Below are 27,751 nucleotides of genomic sequence, written 5' to 3' on the forward strand. Positions count from 1 at the left end.
CAGATAGTTCACAACAAATACACTGTGGAAGACCAACTTAAGCTGAAAGTTTCTTGCACACTTTCTGAGCCGGTCACATAGCCACACATCATTTCACTTCAACCCAGTAAGATTTTGACTAAGTGATACGCGTGAGGAAATTGGGACTTAAAAGGGAAAACTTTCCACAGCTTTAAAATACACTGTCATGCCAACCACTAAAATTAATTTCCTTTAATAACGTTGACCATTGTTTGCACAGAGCCTGCCCAGTAGGAGGGACAATTTCTGGATAGTGGGGGGCATCATTTTTCTTGGTCACACAATGCACGAAGGAGGTTATTTTGTGCTGGAAGGAAGCTGCTGACAGAAATGTCTCTTCCTGTCATAACCGCAGCTAAACGCCCTTCCAGGAAGGGAGCAATGGAAAACAGATCTTCAGCCACCTTACTAAAGCTGTGGAAAAGAGTGTGATGAGAAAGAGAAAACAAGAATACGCAGCTCGCCAAATATAGCAAGAGCTAACGTGACAGTGGGAAAGACAGCACTGAAAGGTTCTTCATTTATATCTACGGTAGATTAAGACATCAGTAGTACTGTACTTCAGAATAGGCTGTGGAGATAGCAGCTTCCCTCAAACACACAATTACTTCATTACAAAGAGTGGAAGGGCTTAGTTCTATTTTAGGGTGGCTTAATATAAAACACTTGTGATCCATGGAAGGAGAGATGACAGAAATATATCCGTGTCAGATGACTCCAGCTACTCTCATGGCCAAAATCTCTTATGTAAAATCTAACTCAAGTGCACTGAATCCCTTGCTATAAAGCTGTTACACAGACTACCCCTACAGATAGTGCGTTTCTCTGTTTTTCCCTGGCATTTAGCAATAAAGTAAAATAAACTACCTCATCCATACCAATATAAAATATCTGTGCCAAGTCTGATTGTACTGAACGAGTGTTATCACCCGGGTCATAAGACAGAACAAATGCCCTGGAAAAATCGCTGCCGTTCAAGACACATCCCGAGAGCACCAGCTGGTTGGTTTTAGACTTGCTCAAACCCAAAGCTACAGAATTAAACATTACTGAGTCAGAACCAAAGTCCGATTTTGACTGAAAACTGCTCTCCACCGCGAGCCCCTACTTTCAAGCATTTTAAAACATTCAGTACCTCACCTGCCGTGAGTATTTGACACAGGTTATGCAAAAAAACAGTAAGAGTGACTCACCTGGTATTTTGGGCATTGTTCTTTTGGATCAGAGAACGAGGAGGATGAATTGATTGAACTATCCAAGGAAGAAGAGCTGTCTCCTCCAGGCTTCAGTTGGCAACATTTCCCAAAAACTCTCACCTGAGCATCGCTGCAGAGTTTCTGAAATACAGACAACATATGTGACACACTAAGACCCACGACCTGAAATCACTGTTTAGCAGCATTGCACTTACCTGTTTAGGTAAGGTATTTAACAGCTGAAAGGCTTATGCCCCAGGAAAACAGTTAACAGAGTATTTATTAGTGTCTCTTGCAGCCTGGCTGTACAAAAGAAAGCTGAGCTGTTTTACTTCCAATTAGCCAGGAGCTAACAGGTCACTCCAACTCCATTTTCCTAAGTAGCCACCCACCTCTGAAGCTTTACAAATGACTTTTTTAGACCCAGGATTAGGAGAAAGGATGGTACCAAAGCGTTTAAAGGAAGGATGGCAACAATAGGCTCCAGCTGTCCTCATCTTGCTCCCTGTGCCCACTGGGGCGGAGGCGACACAGCAGTGTGATGGGCACAGCCCTCCAGAGCAATGATGCCGGCCAGATCACGACAAGGAGCAGTTCACGATGTACAGGAAAACACACTGATTAGGAATAATCGAGCAAGAACAACACAGAATTCAAGAGAGATTCATGTTACAAGGATAAATGGAGAGAAAAGATACTATTTTTACAGATCTCTCCCTAGCTGGGTCTAAGTCCCCTAGTCTTTTTGAAGAGTGGCACAGAGGTGACATGTTCCTCTTGTTTTCAGTATGAGGGAATTGTGAGGCTGAAAATGGACAAAGCTCAAAAACACAGTTAGCACTACAGAGAAGCCAGAAAAGTTTCACAAAATGATGGAGAAACAGTCCAAGGGGTGATTTCTGATAGAGACTCAGACAGAAAGCATAGCAAAAAAGGGAGTTAGGAAGGCTCAGATAGAGCTGGAACTGACTTACAGGATGGGTAGGATCTGTGTCCACTCTACACACGCAGTATCATCAATCACTGGCACGGGAGATGCTCCACTACTGTTTCGTTCACTATTTAAAAACATTTGTGATTTCCCCTGCGAACCTCAGCATCCCAAGCAGAATCAGCATCCATGTTAGTTAATACCATTTACATTAGCATTAGGCAACCCTCTTGACCTAAAGATCTCAACGTATTTTTCATATACACATTACACTTCAACACAGCCATGTAAGGTCAGCATTATTTACGTTTGCTAGTGGGCAGCACTAGGAGACAGAAATAGTCTACACTGCTCAAAATTACATACTAACTCTGCTCTAAGATTTTATTAATTAACATTTCCTATACAATCACCAAACCAGTAAGAGCAAGCTGGAAGCAAACCCTACTGGAAGCAAGGTTCAAGGGACAGATGGAAATACAGAAGTTCTGTTATATGTCACAGCTTCATCTCTGGACTCACAGGTCCACATCACAAGCTCCCCATTCATTCAAAAACATAAGTATGTCTCAATCTTTAATAGCTATGAAAAAAAGGAAAGAGTGTAAAGAAAAGTGTGAAATACCCAAGGCACAGGGTAATAACTTCATGACTCTGCTCAATAATCAGCAACAACTGTACGAAAACATGACTGCCCTTACTGCTGTGGAGGGATTTTGATGAGGGACAAGATGGGAATCCCATGCCTCTGTCCTAGGCTGTGCAGGGTTTTTTTGTTGGGTTTTTTTTTTTTGGCCAAATCTCACCCACAGTTAGGGACAGGTAACTTTTATTTGGCCCTAACTGTGGGTGAGATTTAGCAAAACAGCAGAAAATGTCAGGGATTATCGAGCTCCATGCGGCAGTCTGCACTGCTGCTCCCATTAGAGAGCTGCTGCCACAGAAAGCCTTAAGGAAAAATGTGCAGACAAATCAGTAATTCTGTGGCAGAGGGGAAGGAAGCATTCACCAGCCACTGAGTCCTGTGCTTTACTGACATATACAGCCTCCCATAGTAGTATCCTCTCATTACGACATCACGGTGAGTACGTTGAATTCATGCAATATGTAGATTTGCTAATGGCTAGTATCTGTGGCTTGAGCACAGTACACAATGGCTGGAACATGTGAATGATCATCATATGACTTCAGTAGGAACTCGTGAACTAGAATTGCATTTTATCTCTGACACAAACAACAATGTCCTAGGCTAGGCAAGCATCATGTGATAAAACCACATAAAATCCACAGGGTTACAGAAGCTTTTGCAGGCAAACCACATTTCAGCTTGCATTTTCCATCCGATGTTGAAAGTTCCTTCTAAAAAGTTACAATTATAACTAAGCTTCCTTGTGACTGTAAAGCCAGTAAATGCATTTCTACAGGTGAAAAAAATGTCTGTGCATTAAAAAAATATAGGCTAAGTTTGCAAATTATTTAAATTTTAAATAATTTCTTCTCATTATCACTGCATTTTTCTGCACAGCAGCCTTCCCCAGATCCGTTGGGGAGTCTGGTACCTTGAAGGAATAGTTGCCTAATTGAAATAGCAAACCAGGAAATGGCTGTTTGGTCTTTGCAGTGGAGTTTAATGAACCAAGACTCCTGCAAGGAGTCTGTAAAGGAGGTCAGGATCTTTCAGATACCACTTTTCAGAACTTTGTGAACAATAAATCCCTCCTAAAATGCAGATATCTGATGAATTTTGCTGTTTGCTCTTTTACAAACTTAGCATGTGCTTAAGAACAACCTGTTGGACAATGAGATCAAACACCTGCAATGCCCCTCTCCTCTGCAGTTTCTGACTCCAAATGTCAATGAAATTTTAGATGCTACAAATCTCAAGATATGATGCATCAAAGGAGTGGGATTACTGGCATTCCAATATAATATTCCAAAGCTATTCAAGCCAAGTTTCCAAAAATAAAAAGGTAACCTAATTATTTAAGAACTGCACACGGGAAGGTTTCAAAGTCGTGGATTTTCTTTCCAAATAGACATAGTTGCAACAAATCAGATCCCTAGGCAAAGCGCTGCTGCAGTCCTCCGAAACGCTCACTGTTGCTGGAGAGCAGAACATCTGCTGGAAGGATGCCGCGGGCAGCTGCCGCTCCTGGCTGCCACGCTGCTCTCCCTGCCGTGGTCACACTCTTTGTCCTTTCTCTGCCAACTCGCTGCAGATACCGCCCAGCTCCAAAGACTTCCTGGCAGTCACAGTTCTTACATTAGAGGTCATCATTTGCTGAAAGTCTTGGAGACCTATCAGGCAGTACTGAAGATAACTTAGAGTAAAATGTCTTTATAGTACGACAGGGTACAAAGTAGTTTTCTTCTACAGTTCTGCTTCTGGAATTTTTTTTCTCCACCTCTATCAGCAAAAGACCTTTAACTCTTTGCCACAAGATCTATAAATTCCTCAGTAAGTGGAAAGAACATGCTCAGTGCTGTGCACAGGCAGAGGAATTTCTGCTGGGCAAGTTTTGGTTTCGGGATAATACGAAAGTTAAAAGGAGCCTGGTGTGTTGAACTAAATCTAGACTGTGTGCATGTGTGTTAGGGCTGTGAGTGACAGAAGGAAAGAGAAATGTCATCATATGCTTTACTCTTTTCTACCTCTCTGCAACAGCAGGTGCTCAAATACCACTGTGGTGGCAGTGACAGAGAAATCCGTATTTCCAAGCAAAGCTGCCACTCTTCAAGAGCTCTGTACCTCATTTCTAGAACAGGTTTTTCAGCAAAGCTGAAAAGTTATTCCAAAATAGACAAATTAACTCTTATGCTTTATTAATATGCGTTGGTCTGAATGTGTAACTAAACGTATGCATCCACCTAGGACATGAGAGTAACCTGAAGTGGCATTCATTCCTTCCCTTCAAGTGCTGCTGTAAAAATCCAGGTATCTTTCTTAAAATGCAGCTGTCAAGTGCTACATTCTCCCTTTATTTCCAGAGTTGTCAAGGTCCTCTATTACTCAGAGGTCAGTGGAAGAAGTAAAGACAACCCTATGCTCCCCCACTCCACTAGTATTCTTCCATTTCTGTTTAGAGAGAATAAGCAGAGCTAAGAAGGTGGGACTGGGTCTCTGTGCTTACAGCTTTATCTGTCTGCTCAGCCTGGCTCACTGGAAACCTGTCCACTGAGAGCCAGAAAGAGACCAGAGTCTCCATTTCACACAACACACCTAAAAGCAAAAGGCTCACTATCCAATTACTAATCCCTCAAAGCAATTTGCTGTTCAACATTTATCCAGTGCTGAAGTATATTAGAACACGTGGCTAATCCTGGCTTGTTTAAAACAGCATGCCGTTTTTCTACTTTGGGATAAATATGACATTTGGAGTGAAAGAAATTGCCGCAGTAGGAGATCAAATATCATATGACCTTTCAGTTAAATTATCCCGAAGATAAAGACAACTAGGCTCCATGGCAAAAGTGAACTTTTCGCTCCCCAAATCCAAGTCCACTGTTGCACCTCTAGATCTCAAATTCTGCACCCTGGGCCACTCTTTCATTTCTTCAAAAAATAACCCCAAAACAAACCCTGCTTCTGAAAATCCTCTTCTGCCTCTGGGGCCTGGGAACGAGTCGCTGCCCTTCTCTGATTCCTTGTCTTCCCCCCTTCCCAGCCAAACCACCCAAACTCTAGATCCCTGCTCAGCACAGTGCACAGCTTGGCTCTTGCTTCTTTCCTCCCTCTTCTTCCTCATGGTCCCTTGACACCCCTTCTTCCTCATGGTCCCTTGACACCCCTTCTTCCTCCCTAGACTCCACGCCTTCCTCTAGGCTGATCTTTAGACTTGGGAAATCTTTTAGCTTCCTACATGTCCATCAGCACCTCTCTTCAGTCAAATCCCGAAAGATAACCGCCGTCTTGTCCTAAGTCACCAGTTGACAACATAAAAATGAAAACGAGCAGTTAAACGAGACAGCTAACCCCCATCCCTGAACTCATTCAGCCTGCTCCGAGGAAAGCCTTGACGCAAGGTTCCCCTTCCCAGCTTTTTCTTTGGTTTACTCCCCACTTCTCCTTTGTGGCACCATTTCTGTGGCATCCTTGTCCCAGTCAATTGCCGGCCCTTGGAGGAAAACTCCTCATACTTCAGCTTGCCTTCACACACTGACCTTTATGGTGACATAACTCACGTGCCGCACAACAGCAGCAGCACAGTAAAATACAACACAGCCTTCACATAAGGTTAGCGTGAACGCAGTGTCAAGGTTGAGAAGCCAAGCACACAGGGGTCAGGAAAGGCAGAGCCAAGGCTGAAAGCTCAGCACTGGCCAGGCCACCTGGCCTCTGCACCTTAAAAAAGAAAAGACGCTGCTTGTCTTGCTTGATTTGAAATTCAAACCAGGCCCGGTATCACAGCTCTTGGAGGAGTATACCTGTGTTCACACCCGGCCCCTGGCTTGGAAACTCAGTACAACCCAGTGGTGTGGATGTGTGTGGGACCTCACACAGCCACGAGGCACCACGCAGGGAGGTGAGTGGGGCTCGTGGTAGGCGCGAGTGGAAAGCAGGCGGGGAGGTGTTAGAGGAAAAGGAGCAGACAAGCACAGAAATGAGTCTACTAGTAGAAATCAGTCATAGGTCATACTGCTATCACCTGCAAATCAAGTAATACAGTCTCATTAGAAATGGGACACTTATTAGTATGAAGAACAAACTCTGAAGCAACTCTCTAGAGGAGACAGTGGATCAAACCCACAAGCTTGCCTGTAGGAGTACTCTGATACCCAAAAATCCAAGGGATGTCAATGTTTGGGTGTGGACCGAGGCTGTTTAGTAAAGGCGTCAGTAATGTCTACTTCTCCTATCACATGCTGCCCTGGTATACCCGATATGCAAATACCTGTTCTGATTTGATACATTTGCTCACAACCTAGCGTCACAGGGCTGGAAAGGGCAGCCACTCTCTTCTGGGATACCCTGGCCGAACTCAGACAGGGGAGTTACCCAGTTTTCTGATGCTCCTGAGGCAGCAGACTTTTGTTTCTGCTTACAGAGCCTGGCTGATCAATAGCCCATCCCCTGGAAAGCTGGGGAAGAACCTCTCCTGCTTAGCACCAAAAAAGGCATAGGACTCACAAAGGGGATTTCTCTGCCTCCCCTCCATGCCAAGTGCCCACAGCTGCCTAAGGCCGATCTCTGCCTGGCCTTGGTGGAAACGCCTGGCACAGCCTTCGGCCAACATTCCCAGTGCGGTGGCCGCCAGCCCTCCGAGTCACCAGACTGCTTCTTGGCTTTGCTCGCCAAGTTTAACTCTAGCAAGACCTGGGGAAAACATTACTTCTCCTGCGCAATTAAAATATGTTAATGGCCATACTGCAAACTCTCAGCTGCCTGCTGTCTGTCTCTGTGCAATAGCCTCCCAAAATTCTTGTTTACCTAATATTTAGCTTTATTGAAGACATGAAGAGGCTGATTTAATATCCAATGAAAACACAAAATCCTTATTTGTGTTACAGTCACATTTCCCTCACGGATAATATGAACCTAGTAATGCTTTAATAATTAGAGCCCAGCTTGGTGTGAGCACAAACTCTGCAGTTTTCACTCATCAAAAAGTTGGAGCCTACTGTTTTATTTCTTGAAACATCTGTGTCTGGAAAAGTTTGCTCTGATGCTCCTTAAATTTTATAACCATACCTTCCCTTATAGAATTCAAACGACTGAGCCATGTTCAACCTTGGTCCACCGCACACAACTCTTGACATATGTAGAGATTAGATATATAAAATAGAGCAAAGTATATCTCACCTTGCTGCAGGCATACAACTCTTAAATTATAATTGCTTTCACATCTCATAAGCAACAGAAAACGGGAACTGAAGAGCACAGCAACATAAAGCAAACTGAAACCCTCTCGGTTCTCCGCATTAGACTGATTAGACTTCAACCAGAACAGCCTGGCCACTGCTAGGCACTCTTGCAAATCTCCCCCCTAGTGTTATTTGTAAATCCAGAGGTATAAATCACATTGGGAAATGGGGGAGACGGGCCAGGGGGGGCGGGGAAGAGAGATGCAGAAAGCATTGGCTTTTGCGGGGTGGTGAACAGATACCCTTTCAGAAGGGAGAGCGCCAGCCCACACACATGTCTTGCTGCAAAAGGGCAAGAGTGCCTTGGAATGTGCTTAGAGCCAAGATCTGGCTTTGTATAGGCAGGGTGTGTCTTTGTTCATGAAAATCATGATAAAGAGCAAGAAAAATAAACAATGCAATTCCTTGAAAATGGCCAGTACGTACTGCTAACTGTACAAGCCTGTACTAAGCTCGCAGCAAGCCAAGCCGAGGACTCTTCTGCACGTTTTTACCTGCATAATGTTTCTGCTATTGCAAAGGTTTGTTTTATGAGGAAAGTTTTGCCTGACATGACATTATCTGAGTGCTGCAGAAGGCAGATATCATGGCAAGCAAATGTTTCAAGATATTCTCTTTCAAAGTCTCCTAATACTGCAAAAAAGAAGAAATATATCAAGTTACTAGAGATGAGTACTGGGCATTTCAAAGACCCTGGGAACAGTCTTCCTCCACCAGTCTCACATACTCATTTCACAGAGATGGTGAATACAGCTATTTCCCTCCACCTCCCCCCTTAGCAAAGAAAAAGAAAGGAGAGATTAATATAGAACTGTGTTAGCTTCATTATCAGCCATTTATTCTGTTGCTGTTGAGCTGCTGCAGTCAACGATCTTTCTGAAATAAACCAAAACAGTGAAGTTTGCAAGTTCACTGTGCAAGTACAGATCTACCTTAAAGAGGTTTTAGGCTTTCAAGAAATCAATTGAAATATGGCAAGAGGATTTATGCTGTACGTCTTTTTTATTAATGAAGTAATACTTCATAATTAATGAAGTAATAGTAAGCAATTCGTACCAATAAACCACTTCTAAAGATCTCGTCTTTAAAAACCTGTTTTCCTGGCAAGAACACCTAGAAGAACAGGAACTCAGAAATTATAAAGCCATTCTAACAAGTTAAAATTAAAGATGCATTTTGTTCAACATTTGTGAAACTTGCTTTACTTCACAAATTCTCAAAAAGAACTAGGAAATTGGGATCGTGATTCATGGCTACAAAAGCCCTAGAGTAAGTGAGGGAGAAGCCTGGAAGTTAGTGCCTGATGACATACGAACTGACTCCCAGAGCTTAGGATAGGCGGACATAGGAAGCACTCAGGACCAGGACGAGAAGCATCAGGCTAGCAGCATTCAGCAATAGGCCGGAAGACTTTACAAAGCTGGATGAAGAATCTTCTGGCTGTACTCCAATACCCAACATGAAAACCAGGGCTTGGGGGTAATACGTTATTTTGTGTACCCCTGCTTACAGAACTTAGTAGGTCCTATGGGTAAAAGCAACCGGGATTGTAAATTTCACTTCACACAGTGCTTTCTGCCTGCAGAGCTTAAAAGGGTTTGCAAATGTTTTTAGAGATGGTGAAAAGGAAGTTAAAAGCAGTGAAATAAGTTGTCCAGCCTCACATAACTACTTACAATAGCACTGTGGCTAGAAATTAATCTTCTGGCCAGAGCCCTTAGAAGGAAGTATCCTCATCTGACTGCATCCATTACAGTTTCAATTAATAGATTACCACGCAGACCATGCCAAAAGGAAAATCAGCGGAAAAGTTTTCAAGTAACTTTGTGTGAAAAAACTGTCAGCAAAGCATAGAAACAACAACTGGCAAAAGCTAACCAAACAGGACACAAGAGGACACAGGACTGGGAGGACCTTCCAATTAAGAATGCAGACCCCACCATGGCATAAAAGCACATCCATAAATATCAGTTTATGCCCTGCCTCAGCCCCCCAGCATTGCCTGCTGCAGCCCCAGGAAGGAATCCTTCTCTCTGGAAGGGCAGAAAGTAGACAAGCCCAGGAATAAAGAGATCACTATAGTATTTAAAGCTGTTAAGAGTGAAATCACTGAAGCCTGAATAATTTGCAACTTCACAGGCATTTAAATACAGCCCTGCATATAACCAACGTTTAAAAGTTAATGTGAATGAAACAGAACATTTGTGATTTATCAATCTTGCCATTTTAAAAAATATAGACTCTAACCATGTAAATTAGTAAAATACTCACCGACACCGAAACATCGTCTATTTTTCTTTTAGCACTGGAGTCAAATAAGACATTCCGTCCTCTTCTTTCGCAGTCCTGATACACAATCAGTCGGATCTGACTTGGGTCAAACTCCGGCAAAGGCCAGCTTTAATTAAAAAATAAAAGAACAGAAGGATCAATTACCACAACTCTTTATTACACTGTTCTTTCTACATTATCTGTATATACAACTTTTAAAACATAAAGTTGAGCAAATGCAATGCCATTTAATCAAACCCTTTGATCCTGTAGCCAGAACTATGCCTTTTGTTTTTTTCTTTCCCCTACACTTGCCAAATTACACTGGCATAAATGGCACCAATCCACTACAACTGTATGCAACGATGTGCGCAGCATTACTAGCCCTTGTGCTGTCGTGTGGTATTTAATGTTTTCTTCAAGTTCCAACTTTTTGAAATCAAAGTCATAGAACAACTCAGCTTTTGTGTTTAAAGGGGAGGGGGGAAGTCCTCCGCATCATTGCAAGCACTAGCTTGAAAGCACTTACAAAAGCAGAAAGAAAAAAGGTATATATTCACACTGGCCTCTCCCTTAAGTAATGAATTTCTGCATTTGCAGTCATGGGTTTTCAGCTTCATGGGTTGGCAAAGCACTGAACTCCACAGCTGAAAAAACGCAAAGTACCTTTCCTACCCTTCTTCAGGTTTCACAAACACTGTAGTAACATATGTGTATAGAACTAAATGCAGTATTATAAACCACAACATTCATACTAATATACATGCTTTGATGCTGGGGAAGAGCGCCACGTGTAGCTTGGTCCTGACTATATACTCAGGTCCTCGCTACATTCAGACTTAGAAATAATCTCCACTTAAGCCACTGTGATTCAAGGCCATGCTGCTGCATGGGTCAGCAAAACACACACAGCATTCCTAACACACCTATTCCCAAACTGTTTTTGCGGTCAGTAACAAGGAAAGGAGCTTTCCTGAGCCTCTGCCTTCCCTAGTGCCACTGACTCTGCAAAGGGAGAACTTGCAGGGCTCAGGCTTGAATACCGATGCATAATCTTGCCTTTAAGGGTGCTTTGTAGCCATCATCTTAAATTTCCATTTTAAAAAGCCAGCCATCACTTTAAAGCCTAGCAAGCATTGTTGCCCATGGGCTTGGGAATCCATTTTCACTGATACCTTCTCAGTTCTTGGAAGATAGGAAACAAGACGCCTGCTCTATCCATGAAACCAACAGGAATCATCTTTCAGCTAGTTACAAGCCATTTCCTAAATCAAGTGAAATTCTATCTTCCTTATCCTTGACTTTTAGGCAAGCAGCGTTAGCACGAAACCCCAAGAAGTGAGAAACGAGGCCCTGGAACTTTCCAGCCATTAATGAAGGATACAGGCTCCCAGTTTACGAGAAGGAGTTGTACATTTATTTCAGCAAAAAGACACCCCTAAGCGATAATATGGATTAAAGTAAACCTGGCATGCTGGACTCCAAGACTATGGTAAACTTTCCTCTCCTCTGTCCCTCTAATTCATCCACCAAAAGGTTTCCTTCTCTGCGCCCATGCTTTATGGAATCAGTACGCTAATGATGATTTGTAACCCAACAACTTCTATAATAGGTCACAGCAGAGAATCAATTTGATCACCAAAGCCATGGTTGCCTATAAGAAGTTTTTACGACTGTCCAATATAGATTCACAGGCTTTACAAACAGTCTAGTCCCAGCAAGGTGAAACTAAGCACCAAGACATACAGTTACTCGGTCTCTTGAGGGAGGAAATCCATTTCCTAATCTGCTCAGCCCCACCATTTAGCAACAGGAGAGAAAAAACAGAAGCTGCAGAGAAGACAGTGTGCAACAAATGTCAAAAGCAACTTATTACAAGAAAAAAGCTTGAGCAACTTGAAACTGAAATAACTTGATGTCTAGATTTGGGGGGGAAGAGCCGCGCACCCTTGCTGTCTGGGCACCTAAAGCCAAGCATCATCCACAGAAGGACATGCCCACATGAAGAGCAGACTGCAAACTGAGCAAATTCTGTACCAAAACCCAAGCACAGTGACAAACTCGGAGCACAGCTTACATTTACTGGGGGCTCTGCTAATGAGCCCCATCTTGCATTTCAGAAAACATAATCCATATTGGTTGACGCATATTTGGAGTGATACCAACTGAGAGGCTCAAAGGCACTAGAGCTGGGGACGGTTACGTGTAAAATCCTGCCTTCAGCTAGAGGTACGGAGGCAAGTGAGACTGCTGGATAAACTGGCTTCCTAGAGGAACCATCTCCTTACATTTAAGTGAAATCAATGGAAGTCTGGAAACTCATTTTGTTTCCAGATAGGCCACTGTGGTTCCTATAAAGAAACGGTATGTGACAGCAACAACGAACTGCTTGCCAAAAAGGTGCTATCGCTTGCTCCACCCTTGCAACACATTTGAATTTCCTTCACACTCAGACAAAAGCACGTCTTCCATTACCTAGTACTTTTGATATTTGACTTTGAAATTACTGGCAAAGAAGGGCAGTAGCTGTTCCAGATCTTAGCAAAGTCTACTTATAAAAAGCTCCAAGAGCAGATTACACACTAAGAGGAGAGAAAGCTAAATATAAAACTCTTGCTGTATTCGGAAACATATTTGATCAAGGTAACAAGAGCTTGTTTACTTCTCAGCTTCTTCACATGACATTTTAACTTTCTCTAGACAAGCATTTAGTAGATATCATCCATCATAATTTGTGATAATTCCAAATAAGCGTTATCTCTGTTACATAACAGAGTCCTTAAGCACATTTCAGCCTTGCAAAAACATTCCCTGGCAATAGCGGGCCACTTCCCAAACCAGAAGAAACTCCAAGAGAGCTGGGGGAAAGTTCATTTAGACAGACAGTAAACAGAGGCAGACTGGCACCTCCGACACAGCCCCACCACCTCCCAGTGAGAAGGAAGCGGGACACGGAGTAGCTTTGCTTTTGTTGTTAGCAGCTTTAAAATACTGTTAAGCTTGATATCTGGATAGATTATCCCCACAAATGTACAAATTCCTGCGTGCAATACACAGGGCACGTTCTCAAAACAAATATAACAGGGCAATACTCCAGCGCTGCTCTTCAGGCAGATGAAAACTGACCTAGATCTTCTGAATATAATTAGTTCTGTTTATAAATGGAAACTAACTTTGACATTTAACTGATGTTTTCTTGAGATTCTTATAGGAAAACCAGGAGACGTAGAATCAAATGTTCTATCAATGTTAATGAAAGGTGAGTCTCCATCTCCCACGCTGTTCTGGAAATGATGGTTCTCTTAATGAGGACTTTTTCCTGCGTGACCTATCTACCACTCTTTGATCTTTCCTTGAAACTGATTATATTTAAAGAAAAAACCAAAAACAAACTCAGAACAACCAACCAACCAACCAACAAAACCCACCACCAAGAAAACCCCAACAATCTTTTCACCAGTGGAAGTGTTTGTGACTTTGCCACGCAGTTAGTGCTGTGAGTTCACGCGGCAAGCAAGAAATAGTGATAAACAAATTATTTCTGAGCAGGACACCAGTCCTGTGGACATCTCCACTACACAAATAGTAATTCTTCTAGAACGAGAAGTTCAGCAATACCTATATGAATAGAACGGGGTAGAAATCCATTGACGTATAAATGCTGTGTGGGATATTTCAGAAACAAATCATGTAAAACCAGATCTCACACAGTCACAGACTGGTTGAGGCTGGAAGGGGCCTCTGGGGGTCATCTGGTCCAACCCCCCCGCACAGATGCTAATGCAAGTACAAAGCACAAAAGGAAAGGAATTATTTGGGACAGAAAGGCAAACTTCCACATGAATAATGATGAAATTATTAGAAACTAGTAATAATGAAATCAAGGCCTGAAAAATGATATTTTAATGCATGTTCACACTTAAGCCCTACTATTGTTCAGCTCTTCTCATCTTTCACCCGTTTTGTTTTCCTGCCTTTTTTTACCTTCAACTACTAGGAATATTATTTGTAGTTTACATTTACAGATCCATTACATGCTTCCTGACACCTGTACTGCAAGTTGCATGGCAATCCAGAACTCCAAATGCTCTCCAAGGATGGATTTTCTCATGTATCTAATTCCTGGAGTTTATTACTGCTGCAGACGTTTCTCAGCAAGAGGCAACTGAATGGCTTTAAATTGGTATTATTACACTCTGTGCAAGTTTTAATAGATAAAACGACAGACACAGAAATCCTTCATTACCACTCCACCAATTAAAATACAAGATTTTCCCCTGTAATTGAAAGCAAGTACATTCCTTCCTCCTTGTTTCCACTACCAGTAGCACTTCTTCATTACATTGAAGGTTTAGCTGAATACTATTTTTCCTCCTGCCTGAGACTTTACTTTTAAAACTATTTCATATTAACACAGCTTAGATAGTATCCGATTACTTTTTAGTAATTAACACAGATATTTCAGAAGTCTTAAAGAAAAGCAATTGAAGCAAACTAATCAAGATATTAAGCAGGTAAGAATTGTAAGAGTTTGCTAAAAAGTAAAGTTGCTCAAAACCAGAATATGACTAATCATTGAAAAAGTAAGTTGAAACTGTCAGTCAAACTATTGTTTTCCTACATCATGTTACCCATAGTTATAAAAACTGCCTGGTGATGAATCACTTCAAACTATTTTTAAATGCATCTACGCAAATGATATTTATAGTTTATGCTAGCTTATCTGTTCTGCGTGTTTTTCATATTAGCACCTTTTTAAAAGGCTGACAGGAACAGCCAGGGCAGAGCAGACGGCAGGTCCACCTTGCCCCATGCCCTCCTCGCAGGGCTCCGCACGGAAGGAAACGTCTTCCTTTACTCCGATTAGATGAGCATCAGAACAGAAGCATAGGGATCCCCAGGGCTTATCTCCAACTCCTGCAGATGATACTCTTCATGTATTATTGTTGTTACGGTGGTGCTTAGACCCAGCCAACTTCTACACAAGTGTTGGACAGAGGCTGTCCCTGTCCTGAAGAGCTTACGTTGTAAATATGAGACCGTTCCACTGGGTGCATTGGGATATTTCAGATGCAGATTATATCCACGTTCCACAGAGATGTACATTCACATCGAAGCATGCTCACCTGTACATATACAGCCCAGCGGTTGCTTTGGTATAGGCAAGGGCGATCAGAAGCAGAAGGAAAATGGTCCTTGCCTAGTCCAACCATCATATCATAACACTTCTCACCCCTGACTGAGATGCCTTTTCCAACAAGGGATTCCCTTCTCCTGCCCAAATTCCTCTGCACATTTCTATTACCTGTTACTGGATTTTTTTTCATTTGGCTTTGAGAAGATACAACAAAAGTTGAGTATATAGGACATGTGGGGAGGGTATTGTATGTATTTTAATACCTTCTTACTGCAATTCAATAATTCACTTACTATTTGACCATTACTGTACAAAGACAGCTGTGTAGACCTTTCTGAAAGAGCACAACTAATTTGGAAGCAATGAAAACAGCAATGTACGGCATGTTAACGATGCTTCCAGCTTTGGAAGACCATCCATTAGCTTTTTTTTAAAGAGGCATGGGCAGGTTATTTAATTTTTTAATAATAACACCTGAATCGCAGAAGAACTTTATCAGGATTCACATGATAAGGATGATCCAGACTGCACTGTCCATTTGCAAAGTTGGCATTTTCAGCAAGAGACTCCATTTAAATGCTAGTGACATAACATGACCATAAGGCTGTGAGGAGGAAGAAGATCCCTAAACTAGAGAAACCACGGGGCCTATACTTAGAAAAAATTTTGCAAGATAATTGTCTTTACTAGAGTTGAGGTCACTTCAGGGTTGTGTGACTGTTGTGGTGAATGCCTGCTGATTCTCCAGAGAAAACCGGCGTTTGTGACTTGACCAAGGCCACGGACGGAGTCCGTGACGATCGACTGCGAAGGAGTTTACCCAGCGCTCTGGGCAGCGCTGCCCTCTATCACTCCGACCTCAGCTGGGGTTTCGCAAAAGTCAAAGGACCTGTACTCTGGGTAGCTTGGAAGAACTGATAGATGGTGGATCATCTCAGGGACAACCACCCATGACGGGTGACTGCTTGCAGCAGTTACATTTTTCAGGTTTATCACAAGGAAAGAATGTTTCTTTAAAAAAAAAATAAAAAAATCCAAGCCATCCCCTTTTCATTTCTTGAAGGAGGGTGACACGTCCACAGGCACTGCAGCACCACAGAGGTCAGCTCCATGCTACATGTATAAATCTGTCTCACTCATTTACCAGCTTAGCAATCCTCACCTTGAATAGCTGCACTACTTGAGCTCCAGGAAACTTCTGCTGCTTATACTGAGCACATATTGTACACTAGGCACATATTCAGTCAGCCAGATATTGCACACTCGGTATAACAAACTTGGACCTAAACTTGAGTTGGCTTCCAAGGCCCTTGGCTCTGTCCAATTCTTTAACTGTATATGAAGCTGACTTTAGTTTGTTTTCATTTTTCTCTCCCTTCTACCGCATCGCTTGGCTCTCATTAAGATACCTAATTTATACTCTAAAGTCCAATACATGAGCCAGATGCCTTTCCACAAGCAAAAAGACATAATACATACAGGTTAGGTACAGTCTATTCAACATACTAATCATAATCTGGAGTGTGATATTGAAAATAAGAAGGTTGGAAGGTTTTGTTAAAGATGTGTAGCATGTTGAGTAACTTTGCAATTTACACAGCTTCAGAACTTACAATTAGTGTTAGTAATGTCATAGAGTATTTTTTGGACTACTTCATGTATGTCGTTTCAAAGAGTACCTGTTCAGCTTTTAGCTGATTTAAGCACATACATGCATGCAAACATATGCACATACACGCGCACACACACAAGCTCTGTGCTCTTTTGAAATACCTGTTTTAATAAAAAACACACACAAATGAGACACAGCTCCTTTCAGTTAAATTCACTAGCATTGAATACAATGTTTTACATTATTCAAGTAGACTGCACTTCCCTTTGCAAAATTACAACAGATAGAACCAATTCAGGGAAAAAAAAAATACATTCGTGCCATTTAGTGTATAAGAGGAATCATAAAAAAAACTAAGTCTCTAAAAGCTTCACATCTCTGGAAAAGAAATACTTTCATCACAGTGAAAATATTAAGCTTTCAAATAATTAAAATAATCTCAAGAACTGTGCAGTGACCGTACCTGGGAAGCATCTTTGTCCCCCGAGCAGTTCCACTTTTCAAAATCCCTGTAAACTCCTGTTGTGCCCGGCTGCCAACTCAGGTTAATAATAGCAATGAGCCATATTCATCCAAAACCACAAGACTGTCAGGTGACATATCAAGAGGTCTGAATTTAACTCAAACAAAAGACTCTCCATGCTGCAATGCAAAAGGCTTAATCCTAGCAACAGGATCACTAAAACCACCTTAAAGAAAGCAGTTCGCTGAAGCGCAATATAGGCGTTTGCACCAGGCTGCGTTTGCACTGCCCTGGAGTTTCATAACCCAAATCCTGCCCCTCCATTCTGTTGCACAGCCTGGGATTTCTGCTCAAGTAAATATCGCCCGTCTTCCCCGCTCCTTTGTCTCTTCCAGTGTATTGCTGCAGAGAAGATCAATCTAATTCATCGGAAAGCTAAGTGCTGCTTTGGCAGCTGCCGGAGCGTACATGTCAGTCCCATCTATCCTCCTCCTCTAGTGAACACGATCGGAGTTGAGTCTCATGACCCAAGTCCCCTGGCAACTGTGGCTGCCGTCCTGCACCTCCACGAGCCGCGACCGTCGGGAATTCAGCCTGCTCGGACAAGAAGCAGGGGGGGGTGGGGGGGGGCAAAGCAACGCGGCCTCCTTCCAGACTGCACCCCCAGCCTTTACATTCCTGGAAGCGACGGGATGCTTGTGCCGGAGCCCGGGAGAGCGGAGGCAGAGGGGTGGAAAAGCGAGCGCTGACAGCCATCATGTGACCCAGCTGTCAGCGCGTGCCACCTGGAGCCGCCATCCGCCGCCACCAATCCCAGCGCCGCCGCCGACCCCTGCGCAGGATTTCACCATTAAAATAAAGGCCTTTAAATGTTTAACTATACAGGGTCTTGTTTGCATGCGTGCTGGGAAGGGGGAAGAGGTGTCTACAGCTACCCATGTTTGCTGCCTGCCTTTGCATTGCTGGTTCTCAGCGTGTTTGCAGGCTAAGTAAAACCAGCTCTGTTCCGTGTATCGCAGCAGCACCCACTCCCCCTCCCCATCAGCTCCTATAAGAACAAAGAAAGCACTGTATGCCCTGTAAGGGCTCATTAATATTACAAGTGAAGCATCAGGAACATGCAAGACAATTGGATGGCAATATATTGGGGGGGGGGGGGGGGGGGAAATAATGACCACAAAGAAACCCTGACCAACCTGACAGTTGTAAACAAGGTTTCATGATTGCTCTTGTGGTAACCCAGGCCATGCTAGGAAGGCTGCCCGGTACATCACAAAAGCAAAAGAGCTTGCTATTTAAAGAACTTTTTTCTCTAAATTGTGGGGGAGGAACGAGAGAAATGGACAGGGAAGTGAAGGAGGAACCGGGCACCCAAACAAGCAATGCACATTAAAAGCCATCAAATATCGTCACAGGCATATGTGGGGCTAATCATTCATACTATTAATTTTGTATTATCTTTGGACAAAACGCAAGAAATATATAAAGGCAGGAGAGTGTAGCATCATAGCTCCTACTTCAGGGTTTTTTTTTCAATGTCTGAAAACCTACAGGTTTTGCCAATATTTCAAATACAAAGGCAGCAAAAATCCATTTATCATCAGGATCTCCTGTTCCACTGCATCCCAGAACACAAAGTTTAAGGCTATCGATGATTCCCCTGTATCACAGAGTGGGTGAGCTGATGCACTTGTTCACGGGCTCTGGCCCCAAGACCCAACAATCCCAACAGCCCGGATGATGTTTTGCTCTCCAGGATGGATTTCACCAGAGAACACCAAGCTCCCTCTTCTGCTACACATCTCCTGGATTAAGTTCAGGGAGAAATCCTTAATCTACTGACACAACAGCAGTTTTGCTGCCGACTTACAGGAAGGTAATATTTTTATGTTTGGTGCTGGGCAAGTGTTTTGACACAAGAGCAGTAAAACGAAGAGATAGATACTTACTTGGTTCCCAATCCAAAACCATTCTCTTTTGTGACCATGAATGTTTTATAGGAAATTTCTCATTTAGAGACGAAGAGTTGAGGCCCTGACCCCAAAAAGACATACATTATAGACTTGGCTTTTCGTATGTGACTAGTGCCACGGAATTCAATGGAATTACTCACATGAGCAAAATTGGGCATGTGCTGTTTACAGGACCCATGCCTTAAAACCAAAATTTGCCTTTAAAGCTTAAAATGCCAAGCCTTGGGAGTTGTAAGCAGTAACATTTGACCTCTCCTACCTTCTTGATCTAGTGAAAGGAATGTGCTGTGCACAGTAACTTCCTTTACCTGTGCAGCAAACCCATCGCTCTCTAAACGTTACTGATGTCAAAGGTGACCTTTTTTTCTTAGACACGCAATGGTGAGAAGTTCGGTGCAATGTATTATGTAAACATTTATTTACAGGAGTAACATCTAAGGTTTCCATTTTACCTCAGGGCAACCTGATGCGTATTAAAGACAACTGCTTTGAAAGTGGACCCAGCCTCCATCCAACAACTGACCAGGAAAAATATCGGAAGGAATTTCTTTTCAAATAGAGACAGACTCAAAGTGTATGGAGAGTAAATAGTGCTTTAGCCAGATCAGTGAAAATTTATTGCTTGAGGAAGGACTTCAGATACTCAATGTTGGTTCAAACACACTGTCACCATTCCCACATCCAAGAAAATACTCAGGCCTCTTTAAGATTAAACTTGCACCATCCTCTTCTCTAGGTGTATATCCAGGCACAGTGAACATCCTATTTACTCATCTGGAACAGAGGAGGTAAGTTTTCAAAAACAACGGCTGATTCTAAATTTTTGAGGACAGCGAGGTGTTCTGGTCACACCAGTATGTACCTACGGCATTTTAAACCTGGGTCCAAGCCTGCATTCAAATCCAAACCTACTGGCTGCCAACTGCAGACGCAGAGCCATGCTCAGAGAAGGTTCAGGCTATGCAGGGATGGGGGAACGCAAGGTGGGTACGCAGAACCGTAACCCATCCGGCTCGACTGACACAGCGGCTTGCAGTGCAGAGGGGCACAGCACAGCCCCTCGGCCACTCCTCCTCACTGCTTATCTGCACTGTTTCTAGGGGGCAAAAATAAAAATAAAACCCAAAATGGGCCATTGGTTAGTAAAAAAGCTGTAATTACAATATTGGTTGTATTCCAGATACAGTAACTTGTTTTCACCTATGCTGTGAAAGCTTCATAGGGTTTGCAACAGGCCTACAGCATCTATCATTGAAAGGTGTCTCCAGAAAGCCAGCTTCCCCCTCTCCCCCCCTTCAATTCCAAAGAAAGACCCTCATTTGCCACCTAGGCAGTATTTGGCTTTGGCAGGGAATATGATACTCGCCATGTCTTTGAAAGGGTGCTGGCTTTTTTGTGTGTGTGTAAATTTGAACTTGGAAAAACAAGCTGATAATATTAGCTAGCTTCAGAAAAACACTTAACAAGTTCGAAAAATAAAGTGAACAATATCTCCTGCCTTAGCCCATCACCTTCCAGAGAGATCCTGGGAGGGCACTTCAGTATCCATGCACATCCACCTGGCTGCAGATGGGAAAGATGTGGGTGATGGCATCCAGCCGCATCGAACAGCCGAGAGGATGAATCACATCCCACCCAAGGGGTTCTGTGCAGACCCCGATGCCAGACTGGGGCCGTGGCTCATTCTTAAGCATACATAAACAAACAAAAAAAATCCTCAAAACAAAAGAGCACCAAAAAGAGTTACTTTCTTCATTTTATCCAAAGGCATTTCTGAAAACATTTAGAATTACTGGAAAGGCTCACATGCACCTTTTGCATATAAATCATCTGATTTTAAACCGAGGAGACAACAGTTTGCTCCAACCACAAGCTAAAAAAGTAATGAAATGATTCATTTTTGTTCTCTGCTGCCTTAACGAGTTTTTTTAGTCTTTCTCCTGAAAGAAGGCTTCCCTCACACATTGTAAACGCACACAACAAAGAGCCAGTAAGCAAGCCAAGAAATGTTTATTGCTTAGTAATGCAAGAAGGTAGGAGCTGGAAGCCACACTAGACAAAAAGAGAGAAAACCAATTAGGGTATTATTTGAAATCTGACTAGAAATACTTGGATACCATTTCTCTACAAAATACTTGCCTTAGTAGGATTACCACTGAGCTAGACTTTAAAAAAAAAAAAAAAGGAAAAAAAAAGTGCTTTCTGTGCATTTTTGTATCCCTGCAAAAAAATTCCACTGAATTCCTCACTGCTGGAGAGGAAGACTGGACAGTACTAAAACATAAACTCCCCATATACAACTGGAGCACATACACATACCTGCACGCACCATAGATATGCGCACACAAACATAAGCCCAGCAAGAGCCAAAACGATGAGAAAGATCACTGCAAGCAGTCCGCAGGTTTTTCAAAACCTAGGCCCCATTTTCTTTAAAGGAAACCGAATTTTTAAATACTGAAAAAAGTGCTTTTGATATGCAACACAAAAAAAAAAAAATCAACAGAGAACCACAGTTTATAAACTCCCCATACACAGGATTCTCACTAACAGCAAGAGGTCTCATGACTGGAATAAACTGTCTCTACGGGCGGTGTAAAGGAGCATCAGCATAAATACACATCTGCCTGGGAGCATTCCTGGAGGGTACAACATGAAACATTATCTTTCTTTTAAGAACGTGGATGCTGAGACCTCAGCAGATTGACTGTCCCTTCACTCTTGTAATTTTTCAAGTCATGATAAAAGATGCTTAAAATAAAAGTAACTATCAAAGTAAAAATCCGATGCATGGTTAAGCTACTGGAACACTGGTGTTTGTTTTGTATCACATTTCCAATTGCAATCTACTATAAATAAGACACCGAACAAACCTCCATAATACCAACTGGTACTGCAAGACAACAGGGCATTTTCCCCCTGCCAAACAGTTATTTTATTGTGCGCTCTCGGGTGTGCAGAGCAGAATAATCTTCTGCTGTAGCTATTAAAAATAAAGTGTAAATAGTTCGGTATTGTGTGCATTTAATGAAAAGTTGGGGGGAACAAAGTTTCAATACAAATTGCTTTTGATGCATACAAATAGTTGTTGGAAATAAAGACTTTTCTAAAGTCACACAGAATTATCCAGTGTAGCAGAGGAGGGTTGGGGGGGGAATCTTTTTTCCCTCCTTTATGCTGTGTAATTATGGAGATGTCTAGATAGGTTCTTCAATCCTTAAATCCACACATAAAACTAACTTCTGTTTTCCATCCCCTCTTCAAAGTGTGAATGACAATACGACACTCAGTGACATGCGGCATCTGTCTTGGCCTGATACATGAGAGTTTCCAGTACACAACAAAGCAAACTTCGGCCGTGAAAACCAGTATCTATGTTACATCTGAGCTACCACTGTTGAGAATTACTAATATGGTAAAAAAGTGACTGTTTCACAATGCTAGACAGAACAAAAACAAGCTCACAAGCTTAGATTTATCAACTGCAGAGTTTGCTTAGGTAACTTAACGGTGAATTGATGGTTTTTATTTTGGAGATCACGGATATTAATAGATGATACAATGAAGAGTAAAGAAGATATATTAGAGTTAAGGTTGACTGCAAGAACCCTGTTGCCATGAAAATGAAGACATCTTAGAGGGATCACTATAGCTCCACTATTGCTATCAACTCTAATATTAATAATAATAATAAACCCTTGAATGACTCCTGATGTAACAAGAGTACTTTGGTTGAGGAATCCTAACATTTTCTTTTTTTTTATAGACAAACATTGAATTCCCTGTATATATCTTCAGCTTAAAGAGTCTTTAAGGCTTTAATTTTCATGCTTTTTCCAGCAACTGTAAGGACTACAGTAGCATTCTTTTCTTTTTACACAAATGAAAACTGAGATTCTCAATACATTACTTCAGGAGATATAAAAAAAACCCAAACCTGCAAGGTGCATAAACAAATTGCTAGTGTACTCTAGCTACGCCTGACATGCCACGTGATTTCTGCGCCAACACCGAGTAAACATATCTAAATAAGCATTTTTTTTTATCAGATAGATATATCAAGAAATAAATAACATTTTAAAGGCTAAAAGACTAGAATGTAAACAGCTGCATTTTTTTATGTCATGTTTTTTAACCTGTGAGCTGTGTAGCTATGCCGGGGTGGGTGAGTGGGGCTGGGCGATGCTGTGCCCAGGGTCCCAGGAGGCAGCAGGTCCCTGCCGGGGCAGCTGCCCAGACCCAGCTTTCTCCTGGGCTGAGCACAGCCCCGAAACCCACCGGCCTTCCAGCAGGCAGGTCAGGATGACCCCTGGTGGGTATCTTCAGCCTGGAAATATTGCACCATGAAAGCACCCAAACCACCGCTACCTCCAGTACCAGGGCATGTCAGCAATAAAACCGCCTGCTATAGACCCAGGCATCTGCTGCACAGCCCAGCGCATGCCACGCACTACCTGGGAGCCCACCGCCGTGTCAGGGTGGGGGTAGCCATCTGCTTACGCTGATTAAAACATCCTGTAATACTTGTTTCATGAGTTTTATAAGGGGAAAAAAAAATATTGCCTTGGTGGTGAAAGTCATACAGCACGAGCAGGCAGCGTGGGGATTTGAGCATTCCTTGGCTGTAGGCCATGTCCATGTAATTGATTAAGGTGGCTGCACTTGTGACTGAGCGATAATTGAGAGCCCAATAAATCTCCACACAAGTATTTGCCACACAGAGATGGAAAGCACTTGTTATGGACCCTTCATAACACGCTGCGAGCGAAAGAATTACAACTAATATTAAAAATATCAAGAATCCCCCCAGACCACTTCGAAGAGCTTACTGTACTTCCTTGCCCAACATTCACACTTTCAGTTAAATTACCAGAAGTGTCAACTGCACAAGGACTACAACTTCAAGCTTTCAGCTAAGTCATCCCCAGCACAAACTCAAATCATTCCAATTTCTCAAGATTTTGTCCAGTACTTCCAAGTCTTCTCTTCCCCCTACCCCAGGTCTCATTTATCTGCAGACAGCATTGCTTTAGCTGAGGTTTACGTGATCTTTTTTCCCCTGGGGCGGGGGGGGGGGGGAAGCAAAGCTGCAGCTGTTCAGGGTTCCTTGGAGAAGGAGGAAGACAGATGTAAGTAGTTATTCTCCAAAGATTCACAATGATCAGTGCCTCAGCAGCATTTTACTCTGTCCCTCATGTGACTGTTTAATTAGGTGTTGATTCACTCAGTCATGAGACACAAGGAAACAGGGCTGCAAGCCCTAACGTCAAAGTAATGCCTGTTCTGCCAGTTTCTGTATTAGCAAAGCACAAAGGGGACATCCAGTTCTGAGAAGCAAAACTCATGTTTCCTTGCCCATAAGCCAAACCATCAAATCACTTCCACCTTTCCCTATGAAAGAGAGACACATGAATTATTTCGGAGCAAGATGCTTGTGAACTCCCCAGTTATTCCCCACCGTAAGAGCGGAGACCAGCTTGAGTATTTGCACTGCGAGCTCCCCAGCTGAGCTCTGAAGCTCTGCGAGCAGGGTGTGCCCTTCCATCTGGTAATCCAGGTCCAAGTTGTTTTTGGGATACCATGCTTTCTTCTGGGGTTTGTTTGTTTGCTTTTGAAAAAAGAATACAAGCTCTTTTGCTATGGCTTTATTCCTGGTTGTTAACTGAATTTCTTAACCTTCTTACTACCAAAAATCTTTTCTGTTATGGGGTCCAGTTTCCATAGCAACAGGCTTTTAAAAATATCAAAGAAATTTTCAGCACATGGTAAAGCAATTTCACAAACTGTGTATATTTGTAATAGGAAAAGCTGGCGGACAATTATTTATATGTAGTCAGTTCAACCGAGGTTTGACGTAGGGATAATCCCAAAATGCTGCTTTCAGTCTAAAGCCTGATGTGGCAGAGGACTACAGTGAACTTTAGCTTGCTACCAGGTCATTTATCAAGACAGTCACATAAAATTAACAGATGATGATCATTTTTCCAACGAAGGTGACATTTAAGCTCAGTGTGTCACTAAAATGCATTAAATGCCAAGAGCTTTTTTCCTGAAGAATACTACCTTAAACCTTTGATTTGTAGCATTTTAAACATTGTGTGTTTGTAGTCTTACCCTCCTCATTTGTGTAGATTTTACTCCAAAAAAAAAAAATTAGACTCTGGATCAGCAACTTATTTAAAACACATGCTTAATGCTAAGCACATGAGTGGTTTCGTTGGGAGCAATGAAACTACTTACATACTTAAAGTAAAGCACACGGCTTAAGCAGAGTGCTGACTCAGTCTTATTCCCCCCTCAGATTTCACCAAAAACCCATCTCAGTTACACAGGAACAACTGCAAACTAAAGACAGAGGATGATTGTATAAACAAGTATAACAAATTAATATCTATGGAATGAAATCCCAGTCTGGCCTATCCGTACATTTATACCGATATCCCACGAGTGCAAATGACAGATACTCCCCATGAATCAACAACTGCCTGACACCACTGTGTTTGTCACTTGTGATCTAAGCATCCTCCAGCACCTTCAAAAGCCCGATGCGATGCTTGGCCCAATTCTGCAACCTTTCTGCACACAGCGGTTACTTGCTTCTGTGACAGCTCTGTGCCTGGGAGCCTTTAACCAATCCCCTTAGTTAACCCTCAAAACTACTAACCAGGAAGTTCACTGCATTTCAAAACTACTGCCAGGCTCTGAACCAGAAACAATCAGGAACACTTTCACAGATCTGCCAAGTAACGTTAATGTATATAGAGGTGGACTGGATCTATCCTACAACTGCTTTCCAGGAGGGAAGACTTCTCTAACTTGGCTCCAACCCGTGGACTGAACATCCCTCCCTTACTGGCTCTACAAGTTGAACAGGCCCCTGCTTAATTTGCGGAAGGGATGAGATCTTGATTTGCACAGATATTGCAAGAGCCCCAAGACTACTGTGAGAAGCCTAGACTGCTCAATTCTCTAAGGCAAGAGTCATGCTGCTCAACTGTTTTCCAAATTAAGCATGCAAAGGTGACCTGAAACTATTTCAGGTAGATCTATATAGAGCAGACACTAAAGACATTGCTTGACTTCACTTTTATGTAACTCATAAGGACATGAGGACAAATAAAAATTAGATGCTTGAACAAGCCACATGGCCATACAACTTCATTTAATATCTGCAAAAAGATACAGACTGCCAGAATAATGGAACAGCCTGGCACCCAGCAAACAAATGCACTAAAACTGTGAGGTCCTGAATACTTGGGTTCCCCAAAGCAGAAGAGCACTTAAGCATGCTTTTTTAAGCTGTCAGCCAGCTAGTGGTCCCTCTGATTTTAAAGGAGCTGCTCAGTCTTTACACCAAGCTTAACGAAGTGCTCTACTGGGTTTGCAATAGAGTGCTTTGCTCACTGCCATACCGAACTCCATACTCTCAGACTTTCTGCTGTCCCCTTCAGTTTTCTAAGTCTCACTACATGCTCACAGTCTTGGGTTTCTAAGAACGATAGGAATGGAAAATACAGTGCAGGACTGGCCATTGCCCTGTGATGATTAAACAAAATAAGTTTTTCAACACAACTATCCATCTAGAGGGATTTTCCACTGCAGAACGGCTGAACTGGTCAAGTCTTACTGAAAACTCCACAAGACAGATACATGCAAGCTCTGAGCATCAGCTGACAACAGCCCCTATGAGTCCACATAGCTTTTCTTACTGTTAAAATCTTGGTCTATGATAAAGAAATTGCAGGTTCAGCTCAGCCTGCCCTCCCTGGGTATCAGCACAAACTCACTCCACACACACACACCTTCCTTATCGCAGGATTGAGCTGGAACACACAGTCCAAACCAGCTCTGCCTCACAGCTCACAGAATCAACAGAAACACTTCATAAAACCTATATTGTTCCACTGGGAGAGGTTGTACTTCATCAAGATATATATATATTTAGTGTATGTTCAATAAACCCCTTTTTGCTGGTGGTAATGGGTTTGATGAGAATGTAGTTCCAGACACTCCCAGCAAACACGGCTTGCCAACAGATGTGGCTGGGGCACCTCCTGCCTGACTCCTAGGAGGACTCCCCTGGGGTTGCAGCAGAACAAGCCATTTCTGACTAGCCCCGATCAGCTCAGCATCAGCTCTTGCATCTTCTGTAGTTCACGTACCGCAGTCTAAGATGAACAAAAAAAACCATTTATTGTTTCCTCTCATTCCTACGGAGTGGCAGACTCAGCTTCACTTTCTCATTCAAAAGCATTTTCTTGCCTCATCTTTTTTCTCCCTATTCA

General features: G+C 42.6%; 1 protein-coding gene across 3 annotated transcripts in view; it reads right to left on the reverse strand.

The window, feature by feature from the left end:
* FNIP1 (folliculin interacting protein 1) overlaps positions 1-27,751 on the reverse strand; it is a 67,961-nt gene that overhangs the window by 26,727 nt on the left and 13,483 nt on the right. For 2 of the 3 annotated variants that reach the window (XM_050905358.1, XM_050905357.1), the window contains exons 2-3: positions 10,282-10,408; positions 1,215-1,358 (exon numbers count right to left, since the gene is read on the reverse strand). In XM_050905358.1, the coding sequence (XP_050761315.1) occupies positions 1,215-1,358; positions 10,282-10,408 (271 nt within the window). The remainder of the gene's footprint in view (positions 1-1,214; positions 1,359-10,281; positions 10,409-27,751) is intronic. The other variant, XM_050905359.1, reaches the window with a different exon arrangement.

Source organism: Gymnogyps californianus, chromosome 14 (assembly GCF_018139145.2).
Source record: "Gymnogyps californianus isolate 813 chromosome 14, ASM1813914v2, whole genome shotgun sequence".
In the NCBI taxonomy this organism is placed as follows: Eukaryota; Metazoa; Chordata; class Aves; order Accipitriformes; family Cathartidae; genus Gymnogyps; species Gymnogyps californianus.